Here is a 25,211-nt window from a genome sequence, read left to right on the forward strand (position 1 = left end):
AGTGGCTTCCAGAAATGTAGTGAGTTAGCTTTGTGAAACAGGGTTGAGAAAAGATTGGATTCAAATTCACAATACTCCTGTCTCAGACTCCCGAGTGCTAGGATTATGGTCATGTGCCACCACACCAAGCTGGGAAATTCAGCTTTTAAGGATGGGAAGATAAGAACGTATTTGTAGATTAGAGGCAGGAGCCAGTAGGATTACAAATAAAACCAAGAGTGAATACAGCCCAGCCTCCAAGGGGAGGGTTTTTTTGTTTTGGTATTCTACCCAGACAGTCTGACTGACTAACTGCTTCAGAGAAATCCATTAGAGGTAGTCATTCAGTAAAAGAGCTGGACAACTTTCCTCTAAAGGGCCAAAACGTGAATATTTTAGGCTTTATAGCAAGAGGATATACAATGTTGGATATTGTATATATTTACATACTGTTTAAAACAGAAACCCATTTTTATTTGTGGATATGTCATGCATCTTAATATCCACTTATAACACAGAAACCTATTAACTTACAGGCTGTGATGAAACAGGCAATGTGAACAGGAGGTGCACTGGATTGGGCCCAAGTCACATCTCACTCACTCAGTTGAAACCAGGCACCTGGGGTCTTGGGCTAGAGACTTCTGGGGGATTTTCTTTCCTCTGTCCCTTCCCTTTGCTCTTGTATGTAGCTTTGGCTGGCCTCAGACTCATGGCAATCCTCCTGCTTCAGCCTTTCTAGTGCTGGTATTACATAGCTGCACCCCAGCTCCCAGCTTTGACCTGTTGATTTCTAAGACATGCCCATGATTGCAGCTTTGTGGATTATTCTCATTTATTTCTATCTGTTTTGCTCTGCATAGTTCCCAGTTATGTTTTTAGGGGTAATGAAGTCCATGGCTGTTGGATCTTCTTGACAAATTCTTCCTTTTTATGAGATACTTTTTAAAATTAGCTTTGTCTTGAATTCAATTTTGTTAGATACTAAGTTATTTTTATTTTTATTTTTATAGCATTTGCAGTCTTTTTCCATATAGTCCAACTTTCTTTTCTTGTTTTAGGTATTTCTAGCTTCACATAGCTAGGATTTAAATTTTTCTTTGACTTCATTTGAATATCGTTAAAATATTTATTATTATGTGTGTGAGTTTTGCTTGTGGATATGTAAGTGTCTGATGCCTGTAGAAGGTGCATGTGAGGGTACTGCATCCCTGGAGTTCGTGTTACAAATGACTGTGAGTTGACACAGGGTTTGGGAACCAAACCTGGATCCTCTGAAAGAGCAATAAATGCTCTTAACTGCTAACCCATCTGTCTGGCCTCCTCATCTGAACACCTCTTTTATTTTTCCCAAGACAGTGTTTCTCAGTGTAGCTCTGGCTGTCCTGGAACTCACTCTGCAGACCAGGCTGGCCTGGAACTCCTGTCGTCCTGTTTACCTACACCTTTACTGGAGCTCAAACCCATGTCTCATATATGCTAAGCAGGTGCTTCTGCCCAGCCACACGCCCCAAACCCACATTCCCAACCCCACGTGCTTACCTAACTTTGCAGGCTTTGTTCTCAGTTGGAAAAGATGTGAGCCTCTTCTCCAAAGAATGATTAGGTAAGAAAGGACCAATTAGTAGTGGCATTTGATTGGGAAGCCTCTGAAGATGACTCCAAGGAATGAGAGTAGGAGAGCCTTCAGCAGCCAGGTTCCCCCCAAATCCTGCCTCGGTCATGAACCAATGCACACCCTATTTAAACTCTCTGTGCTACAGTCTCCTTATCAGTATAAGATACAAGAGTAGCCACCTCAGGGATTGCTGTTAGCAGGTGTCAAGACCGTAGGATGGAGCTGGGCATGGTGATGCACACCGTTAATCCCAACACCCGGGAGACAGAGGCAGGCAGAATCTCTGAGTTCTCGAGGCCAGCCTGGTCTACATAGTGAGTTCCAGGACAGTCAGGGCTACACAGAGTGACCCTGTCTCTTGGCTGTAGAATGACAGCTGGGATGCAGTAAAGGTGGTAAGTGCTTGCTATCCTTTCGAAGCACTTCCCCTTCATAGGACTAAAAATGGCACTTTTCTGCTCAATGTTTTTTGTGAATATACATTAATGAAAACAGAAAAGGGGCACTGAGATGGGCACACGTTTAAATAAGGGACAATTTATCTTTGTAATGGTAGCTCAGAAACCATACCTTCGATGTAGCAACCACAAAAACACATTTCTGAGTGAAAAAATTTTACCAACGTCTAGATTTAGAAACTGATGTAGGGATAAGGAACACACAAGCTGAAATCTCCTATGGTTCTGTACTGTGGTGGATCCCTGAGTAAAAAGTGCAGTAATATAAATTTAGAAAAGTCCTTCTTTAACACACAGGCATACACATCCGCTGGACAATATCTGGGTTGGGAGGATGTGCTCAAAAGCAGTGGCCTTTCTACTGGAGAGTTACCATGAAAAAAAAAAAAAGTCCTCTGGGGGAAAATTTTTTTAGCACCATGAATTTAAACTTGGTCTATATTACAAGACCTCTTCTCTGAAAACAAACAAAACTGGCTTACCTGAGAAGAGAGCTACTGGCATGGTGGACAGAGGCATTATGTCTGCCTTTCGGGAAGACTACATTCATTCTTCATGTGTATGTGTGACAACTGTACTTTATTCTAGCAGTGAGATTCTTCAGTTAATTTAGTGCTTTATCTTTTCATTCTCCATAGAACACAGATTCTGTAACAATGAGCATAATCTGATACATACTGTTAAAATGGAACTTTTACTTTATGACAGGTCAGCACAAATACTTTGCAGGGTATTTCTTTAAAAGCCAGTATAACAGTGATGCCAAAGGATTTCACACAGCCATCTTCAGATCGGACATCATTGCTACAGATCAAGAGAGCCTTTGGCAAGTGACTGATCAATCACAACACTACTGACATGTTCATTCTTTATCAGTTAAACTTGAAATAAATCAACAACAAAATAAAACAAGGACAAAATCCAAGATCTGTTGAGCAATGACTGTGTTTGGTAATGGGAAGAACACTAAATTTGAGTCAGTCTATCTGAATTCTTGTCTTTGTCCGTGGATGGATTATCTGAGAAAGCAACCTTGATTAAGAGTTCTTCGCTTCTAAATTGACAGAGCTAACTTTATGGTTGTCTAGAGTCTTTCTAGGCTTAAACTTCCACAATCATCAAGTTCTTGGCACTGATCCCTTAGCTGAGTCTCATGTGATAAAGTGAAACCTCTAACAAGGCAAACTCGGCAACCAGTTCCACCTGTAAAGCCCAGGTCAGTTCTTTATCGCCTGTGCTCCATGTCATCTCAGTCCTCAAATTCACAAACAGCTTTAGGTTCCCTACAAGATACAAACTCAAAGTACATAGTTTCATGACAGGTTACAAAGTCACAGAAATCAGAAGAAAAACCAGAACGGAAGAAATATGAGTAGACCCCAAACATCCTCTCCGGTGAAACAATACAAGAACTCACTAACAGAAGAAGGCAAGTTTGTATATTAATTATGCTAATTACTAATGCATATTAACTCTTCTTTGTGAACATGCACAAAATATATATACAAAATTAGTTCTCTTTGAACACATTTAAAGTCCAGATATGTAATTGAGTGTTTCTGGTGCTGTGAGTTAGAACATGGTATTTATCACACTTCCATGTGTTTCTCATTCTGGAGAAGGTAGAACTCTGTTTGCTCATATTGACTCCTACTGTATTATCTGCAAGTCTACCTCTTTCACACAAGCACAGAAATTAAAGAGGTGTGAGCCCCATTAGGGCACTGTATCCATCCCTTGCTTTTCTTATCAGACCTATCCATCTTTCTGTTCGGAAAGACTGGATAAGGGGCTTTCATCTTTTCCCATTTGAAAGTCAAGTAGACTTTATCTCTTTGGATTCAAGGTCTAAATTTGTCCTGTTTCTTCTTACTGTTTTAATGGAATTCCTATCTCAACTGTATTTACACAACCTTGCATATTTAACTATGATTTGCATTGTGGAAATTAATTTAGCTCAATAAACATGACTGTGCAAAGCAAAATTACTTAGAAAATGTCATTTTCTTAATAAACATTATCCTTCTGCAAAAGCACTAAAATACTTTCTGTTTAGCAGTAATGGTTATTTTTAGCAACTGCATGAGCCTTGGAGCATTTTCCACATCTAACTTGTGATTCCTCAGGAAATGTGAAACTCACTTGTCTAGTGTCTGCTTCTCTCTCCAAAGACTGAGGATCTACAGCTAGAGGGTCTCGGGACTAAAAGTTCCTAACACTGATCAATGGCTTCACCAGCTGGATATCTGATTAGGCTTTGCCTGGTTGTCATTTGCATTGTAAAATAAAGACCTTTGTCTTCATAAATATAAAATTACTTAATATACTATATAAATGACTACATATACTTATACTGAATGTGTCTTTTCAGACTATCTAGTCTCCTCCTGCTCTCCATTCCTTATGAGATTGTGATATTATTTCCTTATGGGGGTAAAATATTTCTCTTGAGAATCACTAAAACCAAAATTGAATTTCTCAATTAATTACTATTTAGGATAAAGTCCAATAACCAAGTTTGAGGGGAAAAATAATTAAGACACAGAAATAAATCATACTACTGAAAAATAGTGCATGATCTAATGAATATTATACCTGAATGTTTTCAGACGATTAAGCCAAATTATTTAAACTTTTTGTTTGTTTGTTTGTTTTTTGAGACAGGGTTTCTCTGTGTAGTTTTGGTGCCTGTTCTGGATCTCTCTCTGCAGACCAGTCTGGCCTCGAACTCACAGAGATCTGACAGGATCTGCCTCCTGAGTGCTGGGATTAAAGGCATGCACCACTACCGCCTGGCTTTATTTAAACTTTATAGTTGAAAACTAACACAGGGCCATGTTTTTAAATGTCCTGCTGAAGCCATCATGTAACACAGCTTTCATACAGGTCAATTACAGCAGCCAAACATGCTGCATTTGTTGGTTAAAATAATATTTTGGGCTTTTGTTGTTGTCAGTTATATGACCTACAAGTTACATCTTTATTTTCTACTATTTCTTTGATATTAGAACTAGGAGTTCTCGATTTTCCAAATAAATTTTATCGGTTTCTACCCTGTTTAGCAACTTACCACTGAATTTATAAAGTATTGAATAAAAATTGCCTACTGTAACAAATGTTCCTCTGGCTCATACCACAGTACAAAGATTTAGTAGGAATATAAAGTGACTATTTCTGTCAGCAATACCAATACTTCAAAAATTTTCACCTTCCCAGATGTTGGTACAGTGAAACTTGGGTATACTCAAAAACTAGGATGAGAAATATAAATGTGTACAGAAGCTTAAAACTCGTTTTAGAGTAAACTGGAAAGAAAGAGGAACAAAAGCCAGGTCTGAGAACAGGACAAGGGCCTTCCAATAGAACCCTGCAATGCTCTATAGGCTCCACGTAATAAGGCACAACAGTTGGAAATGGTACGCCAGTGACACCAGAGAGGGCCCTGATCCCACAGGCATCAGTATTCTGCATCAATGTGCTTTGCAATGGTGTTCAGCTGGATGTTGGATGTTCCTTCGTATATTGTACCTTAAACAAAAGAGAGAGAAAAGGGCAATTAGGAGTTCACCCACAGCCATGTAAGACATGAGTGCTAAAGACATTAGCCCGCATTTGCACTAAGTACCAGGATTCAGTGTCCACAGTAATTCTGACTAAGGTAACACTTTTCCATTTGATCTGTAGAGGACTAGAATCAGCTTTGAACAGTTAAGGATTTAGCTCTCAGAGCACCAGTGTATAAACCCAGCCACTTCTAAGGACCTTGCAGCTTTCAGAGCTGCTATTTACTCTCCTCACTGCTGGTGGAGCACTGGAGCACTGAGGCATGATGAGGCAGCTGCCTTCTGAAATTAGAACCATACTTCAAAGAACAGTATTAGACTACGGGAACGGCAAATACTAACAATTTTAGTAACAGAAAAATGAAGACAGTGGACTTTGTTGCAGATTTCTTAGAAGGTCTACTGGGGCATTTTAAGAGTCAATTTGATGTTTTTAGAAATATAAATTCATTTTTCTGATAGGACGAAGAAGGAAGAAATCTAGCTATGAAGAAAGTCAATAAACACACTGCGGAGATTAAAACTGCTTTTACCTAAGTACTAGTAATACAAAATCGACAAATACTCTAGCCCAAACACCCGCAGTGGCAAACAAACCAAACCAAACCAAACCATCAAAAGTCTACTGACCGATCTTGGCGTCTCGGAAGAATTTCTCCACAGGGTAATCTTTGGTGTAGCCGACTCCTCCCATCCACTCAATGCACTTACTGGTTGTTATTCCGGCCACCTACCAGAGGCAAGTAGTAAATTAGAGAGTAGAAGTCCGCAAACGTGTGCACGATGAGCCTGTGAGGGACAGTTTCAGGAGCACGGATTGACTGTGAGCAAGTGGAAGGGCTCCAGTTATTTTTAAGTCTCCACACCACTTTTCTAAAATACCCTATTAATTCACAGAAATTTTTTTTTAAAAGAAATCAGACTTGTTAATATGCACATGCTTGCCAACAGGGCATCATTTATTAGCAATGTTTATTGAGGGTGGGAGAAGACAGACACTGCCCCTTCGGTCCTTGTGTTCATTTAGAGACAGCCATTAAACCAACTGGCATAGAAATGTATAAGCTGCAGAGGGCAGAAGAGCTTGTCAGAAAAACTGTTGTGATTTAGATGGTGAGCTGAGGAAAGAGTGTGGCTAGGCCCCACAACACCAATTAGGGGTATTACAAGTTGAGGAGCCACATGTACAGGGCTCCAGGGAGAGCAGGGGCCCATTGGTCTCAAGGACCAGAGAGACTGGGGTCAGGGTGAGAGGGGAGGAGAGACTTGGAGGAGGTCAAGCAGCTTGGCTTCCGCAATGACTCCTCAAGGATGTCCAGAGAGAGTCTAACCCCTAGAAACCAAATGTGCTATCTTACGTGATAACAGAGGGGCTTTACAGCTGGGACTAAGTTAAGGTCTGGAGATCAGAAAATTAACCTCGATTATTGAGATGGAGCATGTGATCCCAACAGTGCTTCTAAAGAAGGAAGGATGCTGGAGAGCTAGTCACTGAAGGCAATCTGACCACAGCAACAAGAGGGAGTCCGAGAGAGAAAGAAAGAGCTCTGAATGTGCCACATTACTGGCCATGAAGAGAGACAAAAGGGCTGTGACTCAGGGATGCAAGCAGCCCTTGGGAGCTGGAACATTTTCCCCTGGAGCCGCCAGAAAGCCTTTCTGCTAACAGGTTCATTTGATAGCTGTAAGGTCCATCTTACATTTCCGACTTCCCAAAATGGCAGCTGATGAAATTGCCCATTTCGGGACACTTAATTTTGGGGAATTTGCTTGCTATAGCATTGTGAGAAATTAATATGAATATTGTTCTGTTTACTGTGAGAAGTCACTATAAAGTTCCAATGGACATCAAAACAACAGCAAGATTGGGCTAGGGACAGCAATAGGGACCACGAGATCAGCTGGGTGACCCAGGAGTTAGGTTAAGGAATGATGCATCCTGGACAGATAGGTGACAGAGAAAGAGAGAGAGAGAAATACAGAAAGAGGGTTGGGGGAGGGAAGGAAGGGGACAAGGGAGAAAGGGAGAGAGGGATGGAAGGAGGGAGGGAGAAAGGAATGGGGAGAGAGAGATTTAGAGAGAGAGAGGGAAAGAGAGAGAGAGAGAGTCTGGGGGTTAGGCTCTGGGGGTTAGACTCTCTCTGGACATCCTTGAGACACCATTAAAACAGTCAAACTGTTCATCCCCCTCCAAGGCCAGCTTGCCTTTCCAATTTCTTTTCCTCTCTCACCCTGACCCCAGTTCATGGCAGTCTCTCATTTTAGGAGCTGTAAGGGTTAAATGAGCATTTGTCAGCATATCCAACCTGGAGCCCATGGACTGTATGTACTGCAGGAAAGCTATGAAGGCAGTCCAATACATCTAGAGATGAGAATGTCCAAAGGTTGGATATCCTAAATCTTGACTCGGTGTCTAGACTGGGAGAGACCTGCCCCATGATGTAGGTCAACTCTCTTGCCATAGTTCCATGTGTACACAGAGAATGGGTATGTCTGAGTAGAAGGTATTACAAATGTAGATCATCTTTTGTTGGTGCTTTAAATCTCGTATGATCCTGTCAAGAACACATCTTCCATGGCATCCACTTTATCCCAACTGAAACCATGGACCTAAGGCCATCACTCAGAGGCGGCCTCTATGTACTTGGGGTGGTGTGTTTCAACCTGAACTGGCCATTCATGAAAACACTGAGACACCACAGAAGTAATACATCTTTCCATAGCAGCTTCACCATTTCCCATTTCTACTGCAGGAAGTGGAAAGAGAACGTTTTCTTCCTTGGAGGATAACCTAAGCTCAATCAATATTCCCAAGTGAAAGACTAATAACCTCATGTATTTTTTTTTAAAGGAGACTGAATAACTCCTTCTGTTTACCTCTGATGTATAATACTTGGCCATAGATGCTTCTTTAATAAATGGCTTTCCGGCTTCTAGGAGCCTAGCAGCGTTGTACGTTAGTAACCGCGCGGCTTCCAGCTGGGTGGCCACCTGGGCCACTTGGTGTTGGAGCCCCTGTAACATTCAGACCATGTTAGAAAATGACAGTTCGCAAAACGCGGCTTACCTCTAACTGCAAGGAAGATACACAATGCCCACGGACTCAAAATACACCCCAAAGAAATCCAAACCCATTCCTTTCAAATACCCTAAATCTGCCATCTAAAGTTAAATAATACACTGCAGGTATTATTGAATCTTTTTTGGGAAAATTTCAAAACTCATGTAATCCTTCACGGTTTGCTATGATTTTAAATAATGTCATCATAAAGTTAGGTTTTAAAACCTTGACTCCCATATTTAATAATTACTTTTAACTGTCTATGATGAAAATTGAGCTTACACTAAGTCCCAATAGAACAAAATTCTTAAATACTCTTTGCCTGATTGAATTAAGAAAATTTTGATTTTTGAACATGGTCTCAACACATCAAGTTGTTAGCTGTAAAGTAGTGAAAGAATATTGGAAGCACAAATTTTCTTCCTTCAACTAAATTTTATTGATGTGAGTCTATCCCCATGTTCAAGAAGTTCAAGTTGTGCCCAGTGGTAGTGGCACACACCTTTAATCCCAGCTCTCAGGAGGCAGAGACAGGTGGATCTCTGTGAGTTCAAGGCCAGCTTGGTCTAGAGTTCTAGGACAGCCAGGACTACAGGGAAACCCTGTCTCATAAACAAACAAACAAACAAACAAATAAATAAATAAGAATAGCAGTTGCTCTACTTTAAAAACCTTTAACTTCAGTGCGTACGCGTGTAGTGTGCATTTGCCCATGTGTGCTTGTGTGGAGGCAGAGAATGCTATTGTCTTCCTCTAATGCTCTTTACTATTTTTTGAGACAAGGATCTCACTGAACCTGGTGTGCATCCTTCCGGCTGCTGGCTAGTGAGCCTCTGGGATGTGACGCCCTACCCCAGTACTTCCATGTTAGCCTCACTCGGCTTTTATCTGAGCTCAGATTTCCAAGCTTGCCCCTCAAGTCTTTTACCAATTAAGCCATGTCCCCAGCTCCCATATATTCTATTTTTAAAGAATAACTTTTAAAAGTATTATTTAAAAATTACTATCACCCTGAAATTTTATTCGTCGACGAGGTGCCACTAAGCGCCTGGCAATGACCAGAATGACTTAGTGAGAAAATGAACGTCAACTGTGGTAGTGATCAACAGTCCACTAAGCTTTGTTGGGCCATGGAGGGACATACTTGTAACCCCAGTACTCGGGAATGAGAAACAAGAGAGGTTGCTGCAAGATCACATTCAGCCTGGGCTATACACGGAGACACTGTCTTAAAACAAAACAAAAACCAGAAACAAACCCCAAAGACCTGATTTTCTAGAAATATAGCTTCATTGTTTATGACAGACTGGAATGATTTTCATACCCAACCTATCTAGCTGTTCAAGCATTTACTGTATGCTGGTTCTGTGTTGAGCAACGGGAGGCACAACATTGAACACCATAGCCAGAATTCCTTGTACTCATTGTTTGAGTCTAACAAGAATAGTCAAATAAATAACTTCAGTAAAATGTGATGAAGATTAAGACATTCTCAATTAAAGCAATTTCTTAATATTCCCATTAATGAAAAGCCTTTCCTAAATGAAAGGAGTGAAAACTGGGGAGGTGGGGGAGATGGCTTATAAATATCTAATAGATTCTTTTCTGTGACATTTGATATTTGCAATATTTTGATATGCACAAAGTCTATCATAGATATGTAAGTTATGAAGTATCACAACAAATGGGACACCTGCAAACCTATGCAAAGAGTATCTCCCTGCTGTGACATGTCTTTTCGCTTATGCCATCTCTTTCTGTGTTATGGGCATTGACTTTTGCTACAAGCTAGGCAGGCACTCTACCATCAAGCTACACCCCAAGGCCACTGTCAGACCACTACGACTTTTTCTTTTTTTTTGGGGGAGAAAAATTTATTTGGTAATCAAATTCTCTGCTTTCCTTCCTTCCTTCCTTTCTTTTTTTGAGATAATGTTTTGGTATATATCCTGACTGCTGGCTGGCTTCTGACTTGCTGTGTACCCAAGGCTGGTCCTGAATTCATGGCAATCTTCCTGCCTTAGTCATGCCATGCTAGTACTACAAGCGTGTGCCACTGTGCTTGGAAAATTTACTAATTCTTTTCATTTACGACTAGTCTTTTTTATGTCTCACTTATAAAATCCCTTCTTATCTTAATGTCATAAACATAGTCTCCTACTTCTTTCTCAAAATTTAAACTTGCTTTTTTTACATGATTTCTTTGATGTATCTGAATTCTCTTTGCTGTAAGAAGCAAAGATAATTTCATTTTTTTCCACATGGAGAGAGTAGTCTCACTTTGTGGCCTACGAGGCTGCTTCTACCATGTATCAGTCTGCACACACGCATGTCTGTTGCTGGCCTTTTTGTCTTTGCCTATTAGTCAATTTTCCTGTTTTATGTGGATATCACTGTTCTATAGGTTTTTGATGGCTTTTTATGTGGAATTCAGAGATTATAATCATTTTTGCAAAATACATTTGGGTCAATAAACTAGTCACCAAGGTGTTGTTTATTCAATGACCACATGAGGTACCATGGGAGGCAGAAAAGTAACAAAGGTATGCCTCCTGCCTTGAAAAAACACCCTCCTACACACAAAAAACTCCTCATGATAGCTAGATGTGGGTCCCCTGAGAGCACTGTAAACACAGGCATTGCATGGAAGACATGCTCAAATCTATGCTGAATAATCAAGTGAGGATAGAAGGATGAGGTGATAGGCCGGCCTACCCGTAAAGCTCGGGAGCCTAGAGAATCCAAGGATGCCAGCGACACACCCAGGTGAAAAACCAGTCCTTGGTGAGAGGATAGGCAGGTATTACCCGACTGACTCTCATTAAAGCTTCGCATAGTTAATGATCAAATTCCTCTCCCCACTTTTGAGGCAGGGTCTTTCTACATAGTCCCGGCTGTCCTGGAACTCACTATGTAGACCAGGCCAGCTTCAAACTCACAGAGATCTGCCTGCCTCTGTCTCCCAAGTGCTGGGATTAAAGGCGTGTGCCACCACTGTCCCAGCAATCAAATTTTGAATATCAAATTTCTGCCTTAAAAAATTTATATACCTCAATAGTTTCTAAAAATGCTACCATGGTTATACTCAGTAGTTTACCAGACCCATATATATTTACCAGACCCACATACATACATACATACATACATACATACATACATACATACATAAACATATACTGATTCCTAGCTAGCAGGGAAAATCAAAGCCCCCTTTAACCTGTCTCACTGATGGTCTTTCTGGCTGCCATCGGGAATCCATCATCTGTGTCTATCCTGAGACAGTGTGCTGCTATACTGAAATGGAAACTAGACTAGAAGCCACCACAGAGCATCATACCAGCTACACAATTTTGGGAACCCATCTTCTGTGTGTCCCAGTTTCTCTTGTGTAGGATGGGGCTAATGGTAGGAGCTGCGGCCAGTACAGGGTAAGCAGTCCTAATCTGAAAATCTGAAATCCAAAATGCTCCAAAATCTAAAACTTTTTGAGTATCAAGATGGTGCCACAAGTAGAAAGTTCAACCCAGGTTCTTTTGTTTCATATATAAAATTATTAAAAGCATTGTATGAAATTACCTCAAAGCTACATATGAGGCATATATGGAATATAAATGAATTTTGTTTCATCTCACATCTCCAGGATGTCTTACCATGTCCACAAAAATGTCCCAAACTCTGAAAACATCTGAAATCTGAAACATTTGTAGTGCCAGGCATTTCAGACAAAGTCATATGAACCTGCACCGGGCAGAGCCAGGATGTGAACTCAGGAGATGGCAGACTTCTGAGGTCGTGAGGAGACAGCTCTCTAGGGCTCACCACAGCATCCCCAACACACAACAGCTGCCTCAAGCACTATGGTTCTGCCCTCGGAAAAGATTAAGGTGGCCGCATGCCCATTAATCCTCCCCCATTAAACATCCTTGCAGGACTCTCCATGGCTTTCAGCACAGGAAGAGGGAAAGCCCAAGGCAACAGAGTTTCATTATACACACCTGAAAATCAAATACTCGTTTGCCAAACTGTATCCTTTCTTTAATGTATGGAATGGTGTAGTCAAAACATCCTTGGGCCAGTCCTAGCATCTGTTAAAGAGAGAGAGAGAGAGGAAAAAAAAAAACCGTAAGATTAAAATGTATTTTGTTACAAGTTTATGCCTTTAGTTACCCAAGTTGCAATTCCTCTCAAGGGAGGCTGAAGCATTCGGGAAGGGAGAAGCGGAATGAAGAGTTGAAGAGTCGGGTGTGTTGGGTATTCACTGCATACCTTTACCCCTCTGGAGTATCTGACCATCTGGAGACAATGTGGGCTGATTTCATGTACGGAGGAGTGAGTGTATCTAATTCTAGCACAGAGCTATGCAGAGAGAACCGGGAAACTGCTCCCAAGTCCTCTCCACTAAGCTCTGATTCTCCAGGCCTAAAGCGAGCCCTAGGAGCTTAGACCAGGCTGACCCAAGACTCCAGACCGCAGACTGTCCCTCCAGTCCTCCTCAGAGCCACGTGTGGGAAGCCACTTCTCTTTGTTTGGTTTTGCTTTCTTAAGTCCAGAGAGGGCAAACCCAGGGTGTGGACAAGCACTCTCCCCGTCAGGGGGGTGGAGAGGGGTGAGGGGGTGTGGCCAGAGCATCTGCATTTTCAAAAGCTCCTTGGGTGACTTAACTGGGGTTCAGACAGCCGAGGAAGGAATCTTGCAAAAACATTAATGTACACGCTTGAGGAACAAGTCAGGATGGGGTAACAATTTTAGCTGAACTGTCTCATTGCTAACCAATTTCCATATCTATTGAACGATCCAAGCTTAAAAATGGTTTCTAAACTTCAACATAAGGTAGCTAGTAAATCACTATCTAATTATGTCAAACTATGTAGGTTTTTAAAAAAGAAAAAAAAATCAATAGTTAAAGCTTTGGGGGGAACTGCTCACAAACATCAATATTTCATTAGTGTTCATTCACATTTTCTTTTAGCCTTTATTTAGTATTCTCTGGAGAAGAGAAGATCATATCTAAAACTAAGGGACAATGCCCCACAATTCCCAAATTAAAATGCCGTAGCAAGTGTTTTTGTGGTTAGAGATGATATCATCTTCCAGCATGTCTCTATTGATGTGAAGACTGATTTCGGTCTTTAAATATTTTTTTCATCATTTTTAAATGTGTATGGGTGTTTTGCCTGCATGTATGTCTGCACCACATGTGCATGCAGGACCTTCAGATGCTAGAAGAGATCACCGGACCCCTGAGACTGGAGTTACAGCTGGCTGTGAGCCATCACGCATGCTGGGAATTGAACCTGGGTTCTCCGGAAGAACAGCCAGCGTTCTTGACTGCTGAGTTATCCCTCTAGCCCCTGATTTTGTTTTTTAGATAGGTTTACTATGTACCCAGGCTGCCCTTGAACTTGCCATGTCTATTCTCAAGCCCTCAACCCTTCTGCGTCAAGCCTTGTGAGAACTGAGATCACAAGCATGTGCCAATACCACTGAAATTATCAACTGTGAGTGAAAATATGCATTTCTATCTTGGCAAAATGTTTCCATTGTAAACAGTAAAGAAATAAATTCTCTACCACTGCAAGATTTTGAGGAACTGTGACTCTGGTTCACTGTGACATATACCTTTTCCTCTACAAGCACACACTGAGACACTAGATACCTGCTCTTAACATTTCACTGGGTTATGAGATATTGTAGAGTAATTGGAATAAAGCCCATGTCATGGACTTCATGATCAGAACATCTATATTATGTATATGTCTAGGAACCATGAGGTCTCATACTGGAGCTTTAATGCTGCTTCTGATGGCGTTACATAACAAGAAAACCTTTAAAAGCACAGGTATGCCAGTACTCTTTCTAGCTTTGTTAGAAACCGAAGTTGAATATTGGTCTAAGAATAGTTTGTTAGGGTGAGGGTATTGCTCAGAGGTAGAGCAGATGGTTAGCACATTTGGGTTCCCGGATTCAATCCTCAGCAACCCAACCCAAAAAAAACCCAGTTTGTTAATGAAGTTATGAACAGCAGAAAAGGGCTGGAGAGATGGTTCAATTCCCAGCAACCACGTGATGGCTCACAACCATCTGTAAGGGGATCTGATTCCCTTTCTGGTATGGATGAAAATAAAGCACTCATATACATAAAAAAAATAGGCAAATAAGTAAATATTTTGGCCAGGTAGCACACCTTTAATCCCAGCACTCGGGAGGCAGAGCCAGGTGGATCTCTGTGAGTTTGAGGCCAGCCTGGTCTACAGAGTAAGATCCAGGGCGGGCACCAAAACTACACAGAGAAAGCCTGTCTTGAAAAAACAAAAAAAAAGAAAAAAAGAAAAAAATGTGGAGTAATAATAATTCAACATTCAACTATTTCAATAGCTAACAGATGTAATTTTTATCAAAAATCTAAAAGCTGTAAGTTAGTAATTATAGTGAGTGATTAAAAACAAATACGTATCTGACTATTGATGAGTCCAGGAAGGGCTTAGGGGGCCCCAACTCTCACTGTAGAACTACCTGCTACTGACAATTTTGGGTGGGGGTAAGTCATTGTCTTCAGTTGTGTCCCCACCGGTGACTCCACCAGGCTCCAATGCACAGCCCCAACCCAGTGCTCACACAGATGGCCCTGGAAATGGTCACTGAACAAAACCAGTAGTCACAAACCCTGAATCTGGTAAGACGAAGGGCTTATGGTGTTGCCATACATACATACATATACATGGATCCTCACATAATAGAATATGTATCCTTATATAACAGGATGGTTGTTCTTAATTTTAAAAATTTCTAAAAGAATGAACTTCAGGTTTTAAAAAGTTAACTGAAAAATAATGCCATATTTAATATGTAATATACTTGGAAGTTACTGGTAATAGATAGTATTGTAATGTTCTCAAAGCAGAAAACAGCTGTCACTAATCCATTGTTTGATCTTGTGGACACTTACATAATTGACCAAAGTGGAATTCAAGAGAAATAATCTGAACCCATTCCTTTTCTTCACTCAAGGGCAGGGTGCCACCTTGTGGTCATAAGCTTCCAGATACTGCTCTTATTGCAATTCTTTTTTTTTTTTTTTTAATTTTATTTGGCTCAAAACATGAACGAGCTAAGATGTGACTTACCTGTGCAGCAATTCCTATTCTACCTTCATTAAGACTTCCTATGGCATACTTATAACCATGTCCAACTTTTCCCAAAACACTGGATTCCGGAACCTGAAAATACAAATACATACTTACTTCTACATTTAGATTTACACAATTTGTTTTGATTCTAAATATACATAACATGTAAATACACATACACAATTGAATGAATGTATAACCCCAACTTGTGAGCTATTACTCTATCACAGTATCGAGTAAGCTTCAATGAGCCAGGCTGCAGCTGGCTCAGGGGTTGGGAGCACTTGTTTTTCCAAAGGGCCTGAGTTCAATTCCTAGCACTCAGTATGATGGCTCAAACCATCCATATCTCCAGTGTCAGGGATCTGACATCCTTCTCTGACTTCTGAAGGCACCAGGCACCCATGAGCTACACATACATGCTCTCAGGCAAAACATTAATACACAGAAAATAAAATAAATAAATCTAACACAATTAAGAAAAAAAAAAACCCAAAACTCCAGTTTGACTGCCTGCTGACATCTGTGTCTCCTCACTATTACATACTCCCAAGCCTAAGCACCATCTACTTAGTAATGAATGAGTTTAGAAAAAAAGAACCTCATCTAATTTGTCAATAACATAAATGAATAACAATTTACCTCCAATCCTTACTTGTATGTTAATAGTGTTGAGATAACTTATTAGAAACTTCAAAAATATGAAGTATTTTAAAGGCAATTCATTGAGACAATTTATTTCTAGAAAAGTCTACTGTGGTGTGTGTATGTGTGTGTGTGTGTGTGCACATGTGTGAGTGTACACTCTCCTGCTCAGTAGTAGAGGAGGAAGGAAGAAAACAAACTATAATATTTCTTTATAATATAAAAAAATTAATACTTGAAGTGGAGAGATGGCTCAGTGGTTCAGAGGATTTGTCTATAATTCCAGTTCCTACATTCTCTTCTGGCCTCCCAGGGCCAGGCACTCTATCTCTCTCTCTTTCAGGCATGCGTGAGAAAACGCAAAACAAAATTCATATACATAAAGAAAAATATCCTTGATACTTAATACTAGGAACAATAGAGAATACTTGGCTTTAGTTAGGAGTGAGAGCAGGGAGGAACTGAGGAGGATAAGGGAAAGCAGGAAGAAGGAAGGAGTGAGGCTCAAAGACATCTGTAAAGACATCTCAGTACCTCCCATACACATGTGCCCACAAAAATCCCGGAACAGTGGAATATCTGTAGCGACCCACCCTCCCCAAGACAGGCTCCATCTAGCTCAGTTTCAGAATCCTGGAGATCTTGTTTTGTGGAATGTTGCCTGGCTGCTTTCCACTCTCACTGAGCAACATCCCCATCTTGTGGCCACTGGTGTACCGACCTCAGAATTCCTTCTTCCAGCAATGTTTGGTTCACAAGTGCCAAGCTTATAAAGTGTAAATGTTTCAGAAGTGTGTAAGTTGTAAAGACAACAATAATTGAGGCTAACTTCTGGTATTTTCTCTCTAGGTCAGAGGCCGGACAGAAAAGTTTCCACTCTGGGCCTCAACTCCTGTGAAAAATGCCCTTGGTCAGGGCCTGATTGCTGACCAGTTCCACCAAGGACCCTTCTGTGCACACTTAACACCATTTGCTGTTTTGACATTTCTCTTGTACACTTCCTGTGGTCCTATGTAAGGCTTATTTCTCATTAGTCTCTTACTGAATGTTCTAGAGTATTCTAGAATACCTACCTTGACATTTTCAAACGTTAACTGGCACGTGGAGGAAGCTCTGATCCCCATCTTGTTTTCCCTCTTGCCTATATGAAAACCGTCTGTGTCTCGATCTACTAAGAAGCAGGTGATGCCTCTGTATCCCTAAAAAGATTTAAAATGTGATTATCACTTGGGCTTTTAAGATCCTTGCTTATAGAATTCAGAATAAGAAAACTAAAAGGTTGCAGAGATGGTTCAGCAGTTAAGAGTATCATTGTCCTTCCAGAGTACCAGAATTTGGTTCCCAGCACCCACGTGGTGGCTCACAACTGTCTGCAATTCTAGTTTCATGGGATCCAGCTCCTTCTTCTGGCTTCCATGAGCATCAGACATGCATGCGGTTCATGATACATGCAGGCAAAACACTCACACACATAAAAAAGTAAAAATAAAATGAAAACGAAAAAACATGAAGAGTTCAAGGTGAACTGAAAGTCACAGGGCTGGAGAGACAGCTCAGCTGGGAAAGTGCTGCTGTGCCAACATGAGGATGTGTGTTTGGTCCTAAGTACCCATGTGAACTTAGCACGCTTGCAACGACTGTGCTAGGGAGGCAGAGACAGGTGAATCCCTGGGGCTTGCTGGCCAGTCAGCCAAGCTTTAGCAGTGAGGCCCAGATCCCAGTGGACCCAAGTGACCTTGCCTCAAAAAGAGCTGGGGGGGGGGGGCGTGGAGAGAGGATTCAGTAGTTAAGAGCACATACTGCTCTTGCAGGGCACTCAAGTTTGGCTCCCCGAACTACATGGGGTGGCTCACCACCACCTGTAATTCCAGTTGCCATGGATCTGACATCTTCTGGACTCCATGGGCACCTGTACCCATGTGTACATACCCCTACACAGACAAATACAAATACACATAGCTAAAAATTAATTAAAAAAAATCAATCTTTAAAACAAAAGTGGCCAGTTCTTGAGAAACAGTGTCTGAGGTTGACTTCTGGTTTCCTCACAGACGTACCCACATCTACACAAATACACACATGTACAAAAAGAAAGGAAAAATAACATGGACTTTAGTAATAGATACTGAAGGACTCTAAATTGCAATATGTGCATTACAAAACCAGAATAACTGGAGAACATGAGTCACTAAGTCTATGCCAGACATGGTGGTGCATCCTTTAAGTACACCTCAGCGCTTGGGAAGCTGAGGCAGGCAGGTCTCCATGAGTTTGAGACTAGCCTGGTCTACATATCAAGTTCTAGGATGGCCAGGGTTACCCAGAGAGGAGCCTTACTACTACCTGTACTTCTCCAGAAACCACAGTGGGTGTTAAAATTATTTTTATAATTAAGTATGTGATCATGAGACCATCAAGTTTTAAATTCAATATTCTTAAATCAGAAGACAAAATAAAGCATACTTACCATTTTTGCTGTATGTCTCTTCCATCTGAATAAAATACTTTTAAAGTAATATTCTTCAAAGTATAAATGTATTTCACAAATATTTAAATCCTTCATTATGACACAGAATAACTGAAGTTCTACCCAATTAAAGATTAGGATATTAGGAGAGAAGTAATAAGTGGTCCTCTATGTAATTAATCATTTTGTCAACAATGGTTATTTTAAATGAATAAGAGTGGGGAAAAAAATGGTCAATTCAACTCACAGAGAATAAGGAACTTAAGCCCAGTCCTAAAAAGGGACTGAAAGAAGGAAAAGAACAAAAATAAAAGGTGAGAAGAGGGAGGAAAGATTTTTCTTTAAACTTACCGAGGTGGGGTCCACATTTGCAAAAACCAGGAAGATGTCTGCGTGTTCAGCATTGCTGATCCACATCTTGGACCCATTGATGATATAGTAATTTCCATTTTTATCAGCTCTTGTTTTCAAAGCAAAAGAGTCACTACCAGCTCCAGCTTCAGAAAGGCAGAAGCTCCCTAACTATACATGTGAGGGGGAAAAAACAAATTAATTGTATTTATTATTTGCATTTTTCGGGGGGTTTGATTTTTCAAGACAGGGTTTCTTTGTGTAGCCCTGGCTATCCTAGGAACTCACTCTGTAGACCAGGCTAGCCTGGAACTCAGAGATCCACCTGCCTCTGTCTCCTGAGTGCTGGGATTTAAGGTATGTACTGACAATGCCTAGCTTTAAAAATGGACATTTGTAAGTCAAACCTTTAGTTACTTTTCCAAAAAAAATCTATATTTGGGCTGGGCATGGGGGCCTATGCCTTTAATCCCAGCACTCAGGAAGCAAAGGCAGGCAGAACTCTGTGAGTTCAAGGCCAGCCTGGTTTATATAGCAAGTTCCAGACCAGCTAAGGCTACATAATAAGACCCTGTATTAAAAATAAGTCTATATTGTCAAAATAGAATTGTGATTATTATTTTTTAAAAGCACCCTTACTATTTAAGATAAAATAAGGATTTAGGAACATATGCTTGCTATGTAGCATTTCCTGGTCTGCCTTCTTTAAGACTTCCCATGGCACACTTCGAGCTACTAGCCATCTCAGGTAGACGATGCAGGGAGATCACTGGAAGTTTGAAACCAGAAAAAAAAAAAAAAAAAAAAAAAAAAAAAAAAAAAAAAAAAAAACAAAATAACACATGCTTAACTTTATTAAATTCTAGTAGATAGTTGTCCTGGCTGTGTTTGTGTGCCAACTTGACACAAGCTAGAGTCATTAGAGAGGAAGGAGCCTCAGTTGAGGAAATGCCTCTATGAGATCCAGCTGTAAGGTATTTTCTCATTTAGTGATCAGTGGGGGAGGGCCCAGCCCATGGGGTTGGCGGTGCCATCCCTCGGCTAGTGGTCCTGGTTTCTATAAGAAAGTGGGCTGAGAAAGCCTTGGGGAAGCAAGCCAGTAAGCAGCACCCCTTCATGGCCTCTGCATCAGCTCCTGCCTCCAGAATCCTGCCTTGTTTGAGTTCCTGTCCTGACTTCCTTTAGTGATCCATGGGGTTGGTGGTGCCATCCCTCGGCTGGTGGTCCTGGTTTCTATAAGAAAGTGGGCTGAGAAAGCCTTGGGGAAGCAAGCCAGTAAGCAGCACCCCTTCATGGCCTCTGCATCAGCTCCTGCCTCCAGAATCCTGCCTTGTTTGAGTTCCTGTCCTGACTTCCTTTAGTGATGAACAACAATTCTGAAGTGTAAGCTAAATAAACCCTTTCTTGACCAACTTGCATTTTGGTCAGGATGTTTCGTTGAAGCAATAGAAACCCTAACTAAGACCACAGTGATCTCAACAAAGGGACTGGAAATGAACTGAAATAGATGTGCTGATGTCTTTTGAGACAGGGTCTCACCACACACCCCAGGCTGGCCTGGAAACTGCTATGCAGCCTAGTCTGGCCTCAAACAAGCAGCCCTCTTGCCTCAGCCTTTGAGTACTAGGATTACAAGCACGCACTGCCATGCCTAGCTAAAAGGAATTGTCTGATGATTATTTCCTAAATTTCCACATGACAAATGAGACGTAGAATGTATTTCTCTGGTAGCAGCAATTTATCGAGCATTGCATGGTTGATTGATGGCGCTGCATTGTGGTCTCGAGTAATTAAAGTCAATATCGCAGTTACTTTTCTCCCGAAAATATTGTAAACTCAGACTCAATCCATCTCAACAAGTCATTTCAACTCACTTTTTCTGTAGCCAGTTTAGGCAAATAGGTAGCCTTCTGTTCTTCTGTACCGAGTTTTTTAAACAGGTTGTTAACTATTGTGTTCTGGATGTCACACAGGAGAGCCACAGATGCATCCACCTTGGCTAGCTCTTCTATCACTATGATGGAGCAGAAAAAGGAAGCGCCTGTTCCTCCATGTTCGGCATCAATTCCAATGCCCATCAGCTAAAGCAATGACAGAGAGGAGAGATGAGACAGGTCAGGAACGCTGTTGAGACTGGGAAACTTCTTGCAAGTAAAAATTCAAAAATAAATTGTAAACACAAAAATGACCTGGGGCCCCTTATGCTAGGCAAGCACTTTACCACCACCTGAGCTACAGTCACAGCCCATCATATATATTCTGAACTTTAAAATTTTATGTATAGTTTAATTGGATATAGCTATTTTGCTATAAACAACAGTCTATTAAAAAACCCTAGGGGTTTTTTTTTGTTTGCTTTTTTTTTTTTCTCTGAAGGATGAAATTTATGCTAGATGTGTTCCCCTCACCCCTGCTTTGGGCCTGGGATAACAAAGAAAGACACAAAATGCCTTGAATAAGGAAAGGTAAGCATGATCTGATGGTCTTTCTTATTAAGGACTGCATGGGATGTTTCAGTATTTCAATACAGGCTCCTGTATACTGATTTGATGTAATAAGCGAATGTACAAGAGTAACCAGCCCCCAGTGGACCTGTCTACAGCTCTAGCTGGCACAGTGTCTGCTAAGCAGGCCTTTCTACTTGACCTTTTCAGTGGAGACAATGACTGCACGGCCATCCATTTGGGGCCACTTTGGCAAGTCCAAGATGGGCAGCAGACAACATGTGGTAGTGTTTGAGTGACACACTAACAAATCACAGGTGCTGACACACAAGATCAAGTGTTGGTCAAGGCTTCCCAATAGGTGGCCATTTGATCTCAGCGCCTATGTCTGGGACATGAAATGTCCTTAGTCCTGCTCTATGTGTAATTGTCCTTATTTTAGGAAAGGAACATAACATATACAAATGGCTCAAGACCCACATCTGGTAGCTGAAGGGGTGATGCTCCCTTTCTCTCTGGGCTCTCCTAGAATAGCACTGATGAGTGAGTTAGGACTCTGGCTACATGTTTCAGGTTGATGATGTAGCTGACATGAAGGCAGATATAGGAAGGATGAAAGCTGCGGTGTGAGAGAAGTGGAAGGGATTTCCCATCGTGAACAATTGTTAGCAACACTGCTTCTCTAGAAAAGTCACCAGTGTTCTGTAATTGGAAATATGTGGCAGGTGACTGACACTGGACTATAGAGTCAGGACTGTAAGAGCAGTTTATGGAGGTGGACAGTGAGTGCCCATGGCCTCGAATACAAGAACTACTACCACAGGAGAGCAATTTTCAAGCTGTGAGACCACCAAAGGTCTCCCCACAGAAGCCAGAGAGTCTGTCAATGATGAGAGCAGAACTGAGCTGGAAGATAAACCATGGGGCCTTTGTCTTACACACTAGGCTTCTGTGTGGTTCAGTATGTCTCCATACAGGATTCCATTTTCCTTAGTGTTTCATTGATAACAGAAAGTTAGCAAACTCATCAAAAGCTGATCCCATTAAAGCAAGGAGAAATGAAATTATACGGCTAAGTGCCAAAAGCCACTTTTCAATAAAGTGACAGACAAGACAAGGGAGGTGGTGCCAAATAGCAGTGACTAATTCTGGCGCATCCTTAGTATTAAAAAAAAAAAAAAATCTATTTGCACCTAGAGAAGGGAGACACAGGAATAAGTATGATGATTGTTTTGCTTTTGTTTTTTATGCCAGGGTTTCTCTGTGTAGCCCTGGCTGTCCTGGAACTCACTCTGTAGACCAAGCTGGCCTTAAACTCACAGAGATCCGCCTGCCTCTGTCTCCCGAGTGCTGGGATTAAAAGCATGTGCCACCACTGCCTGGCTCAGTATGGTGACTTTTAAGATGTTCTTCCTTGAAGTTTCCACACTGATAACACCCCACTCATAGCCAGATTAATTCTACTATAATCTATTTTATATGTCACACTCTCACGGAAAGGCTATGTGAATTACAAAGCTGGAAATCTGGTTAATGTGGAACTCAGATAACGGATCTGCTTTAAGACTGCCACACACACAAGAAACCACGCACAGTGTCTACAATGTAATTGTTGCATGGAGCTAGCCAGTTCTTTGTTGCAGCTGCCCTGGGCACTATAGGATGTTTTACAATTTAAAGTATCAGTTCAGTTAAAAACCTTTAACTGTATAAAATCAACTAAGACCTTAACTGAAAAGAAACACAGATACTTATGACTAGGAGTGAGGAATTCCCTTTGCTTATCATAACCTCTCAATTGAAAAGTCTGCACATATTTTAATATATAAAATGTATTTAAAAGCAATTGGCCAACACAAAATGGACTCGGTGTTATTTGTGTGCTTTTTGTTTTGTATGGGTGTCTTTTGTCTTTTGTTTTGTTTTGTTTTTTGAGAGGGAAAGAACATGAAGCTAAGTGGTTAGGGAGGTGGGGGAAACCTGGAGGAGTAGGGGGAGGGAAAAGAATAGGATACAAATACATTGTATGAACAAATTTAAATAATAAAAAGTTTGAAATGAGAATTATGAAACATATACCCCTTGTTGAAATAATCCTTGTATCACTGATTTCTCCATTTTTGAATTTTCATCCATAGTTGAAACCAGAGGAGCAATTTGTTCCTGTGCAAATTTTTTAACTGTGGTGGAAAAAGAATTGCTGGTAAGTCTATGTTTAAGTAGATAAAATAGATATCTTTAAGAAAGAAATAGCTCATTAACAGTTTGTTGATAAACTTTTACTTTTTAACCAATAAATTAAAATACACATGACTATACTTAGTCTTTTCTCTTTCAAAATAGAAATTACAACTTCCTTCTTTAAATTCAGAAAAAAGCAATCCCCTAATCCCCTTCAGAGCAAAAGTATAAAAACAAGCCGGGCAGTGGTGGCGCATGCCTTTAATCCCAGCACTTGGGAGGCAGAGCCAGGTGGATCTCTGTGAGTTCGAAGCCAGCCTGGTCTCCAAAACGAGTTCCAGGAAAGGCGCAAAGCTACACAGAGAAACCCTGTCTTGGAAAAAATAAAAAAATTTAAAAAATATATAAAAATAATATGGTAGGCACAAAATGAAAAGTGAAAGCCTTATTCTTCTGCCCTGGATTTTCAGTTCATTTCCCCAAAGGTAACCATTTTAAACTTGTAAACTCCTGAAAGCTCCCTTTAGTCTTCTGTACAGCTCTGCCTAGACACCTTGCCTATCGGTTTCCTTCTCTTACACAAAGCAGCCAGAAGACACAGTCAACCCTCTCCTCGCTTTCCTTCTCCTCCTCTTATCCATTTATTATGATTTTTTTTGAGACAGAATTTCACTGTGAAGCCCTGGTTGTCCTGGAACTCCCTACGAGACCAGGCTGAACTTGAACTCACATAGATCTGCTTGCTTCTGCCTTTGGAATGCCGGATTAAAGGCATGCATCACCATGCCAGATGTCTATTGTCTCCCTACTTATACCTTGGTTATCTTTCTCCATCAGCATATCGCCCATCTAACATCTTTTAATAGCTACATGGCCACACACAGGAAGGTTTCTCTGTCTAGTACTAAGAATGTTCTGGGGCAGGGCAGGCAGGCAGGCAGGCCTTTGTTGTGGCGATGCTTGCCCTGTGCATTGTAGAACAGTTAGCACCATGCCCTCCCTCCAGGGCTATATAAGAGACTGGCAATGAAGCAGCTTCTAGAAAGAACTGGAGAATCAGGGAACAGGGATGGGGAAACCTTAACTTGTAACATAGCCTTTTATTCTGCTGTTGTTTTTATATTGGTATATTTACCTTTTTTTATTTTTCAAAAAATTATATGAAAAATTCCACTCTCAGGACTCTAAATCCCAGCTACTTTGGAGGCTGAGATAAGAAGGTTACTTGAGCCCAGGGGTTTGAGACCAGTGTGGGCAACACAGCAAGATCCTGTTTCAAAAATAAACAAACTCCCTTCAACCCCCGCCCCCCAAACA

General features: G+C 41.0%; 1 protein-coding gene across 1 annotated transcript in view; it reads right to left on the reverse strand.

Annotated features, from left to right (window-relative positions):
* Positions 1–2,730: 2,730 nt before the first annotated feature.
* Acadsb (acyl-CoA dehydrogenase short/branched chain) overlaps positions 2,731–25,211 on the reverse strand; it is a 44,973-nt gene continuing 22,492 nt past the window's right edge. Inside the window, exons 3-11 of the mRNA XM_052714189.1 lie at positions 23,793–23,893; positions 21,144–21,350; positions 19,270–19,440; positions 17,525–17,650; positions 15,804–15,896; positions 12,675–12,764; positions 8,496–8,633; positions 6,249–6,348; positions 2,731–5,583 (exon numbers count right to left, since the gene is read on the reverse strand). Of these exons, the coding sequence (XP_052570149.1) occupies positions 5,513–5,583; positions 6,249–6,348; positions 8,496–8,633; positions 12,675–12,764; positions 15,804–15,896; positions 17,525–17,650; positions 19,270–19,440; positions 21,144–21,350; positions 23,793–23,893 (1,097 nt within the window). The 3' untranslated portion in view covers positions 2,731–5,512. The remainder of the gene's footprint in view (positions 5,584–6,248; positions 6,349–8,495; positions 8,634–12,674; positions 12,765–15,803; positions 15,897–17,524; positions 17,651–19,269; positions 19,441–21,143; positions 21,351–23,792; positions 23,894–25,211) is intronic.

The sequence above is a fragment of the Peromyscus californicus genome, unplaced genomic scaffold, assembly GCF_007827085.1.
Source record: "Peromyscus californicus insignis strain IS unplaced genomic scaffold, ASM782708v3 Scaffold_4__1_contigs__length_199733344, whole genome shotgun sequence".
Classification (NCBI taxonomy): Eukaryota; Metazoa; Chordata; class Mammalia; order Rodentia; family Cricetidae; genus Peromyscus; species Peromyscus californicus.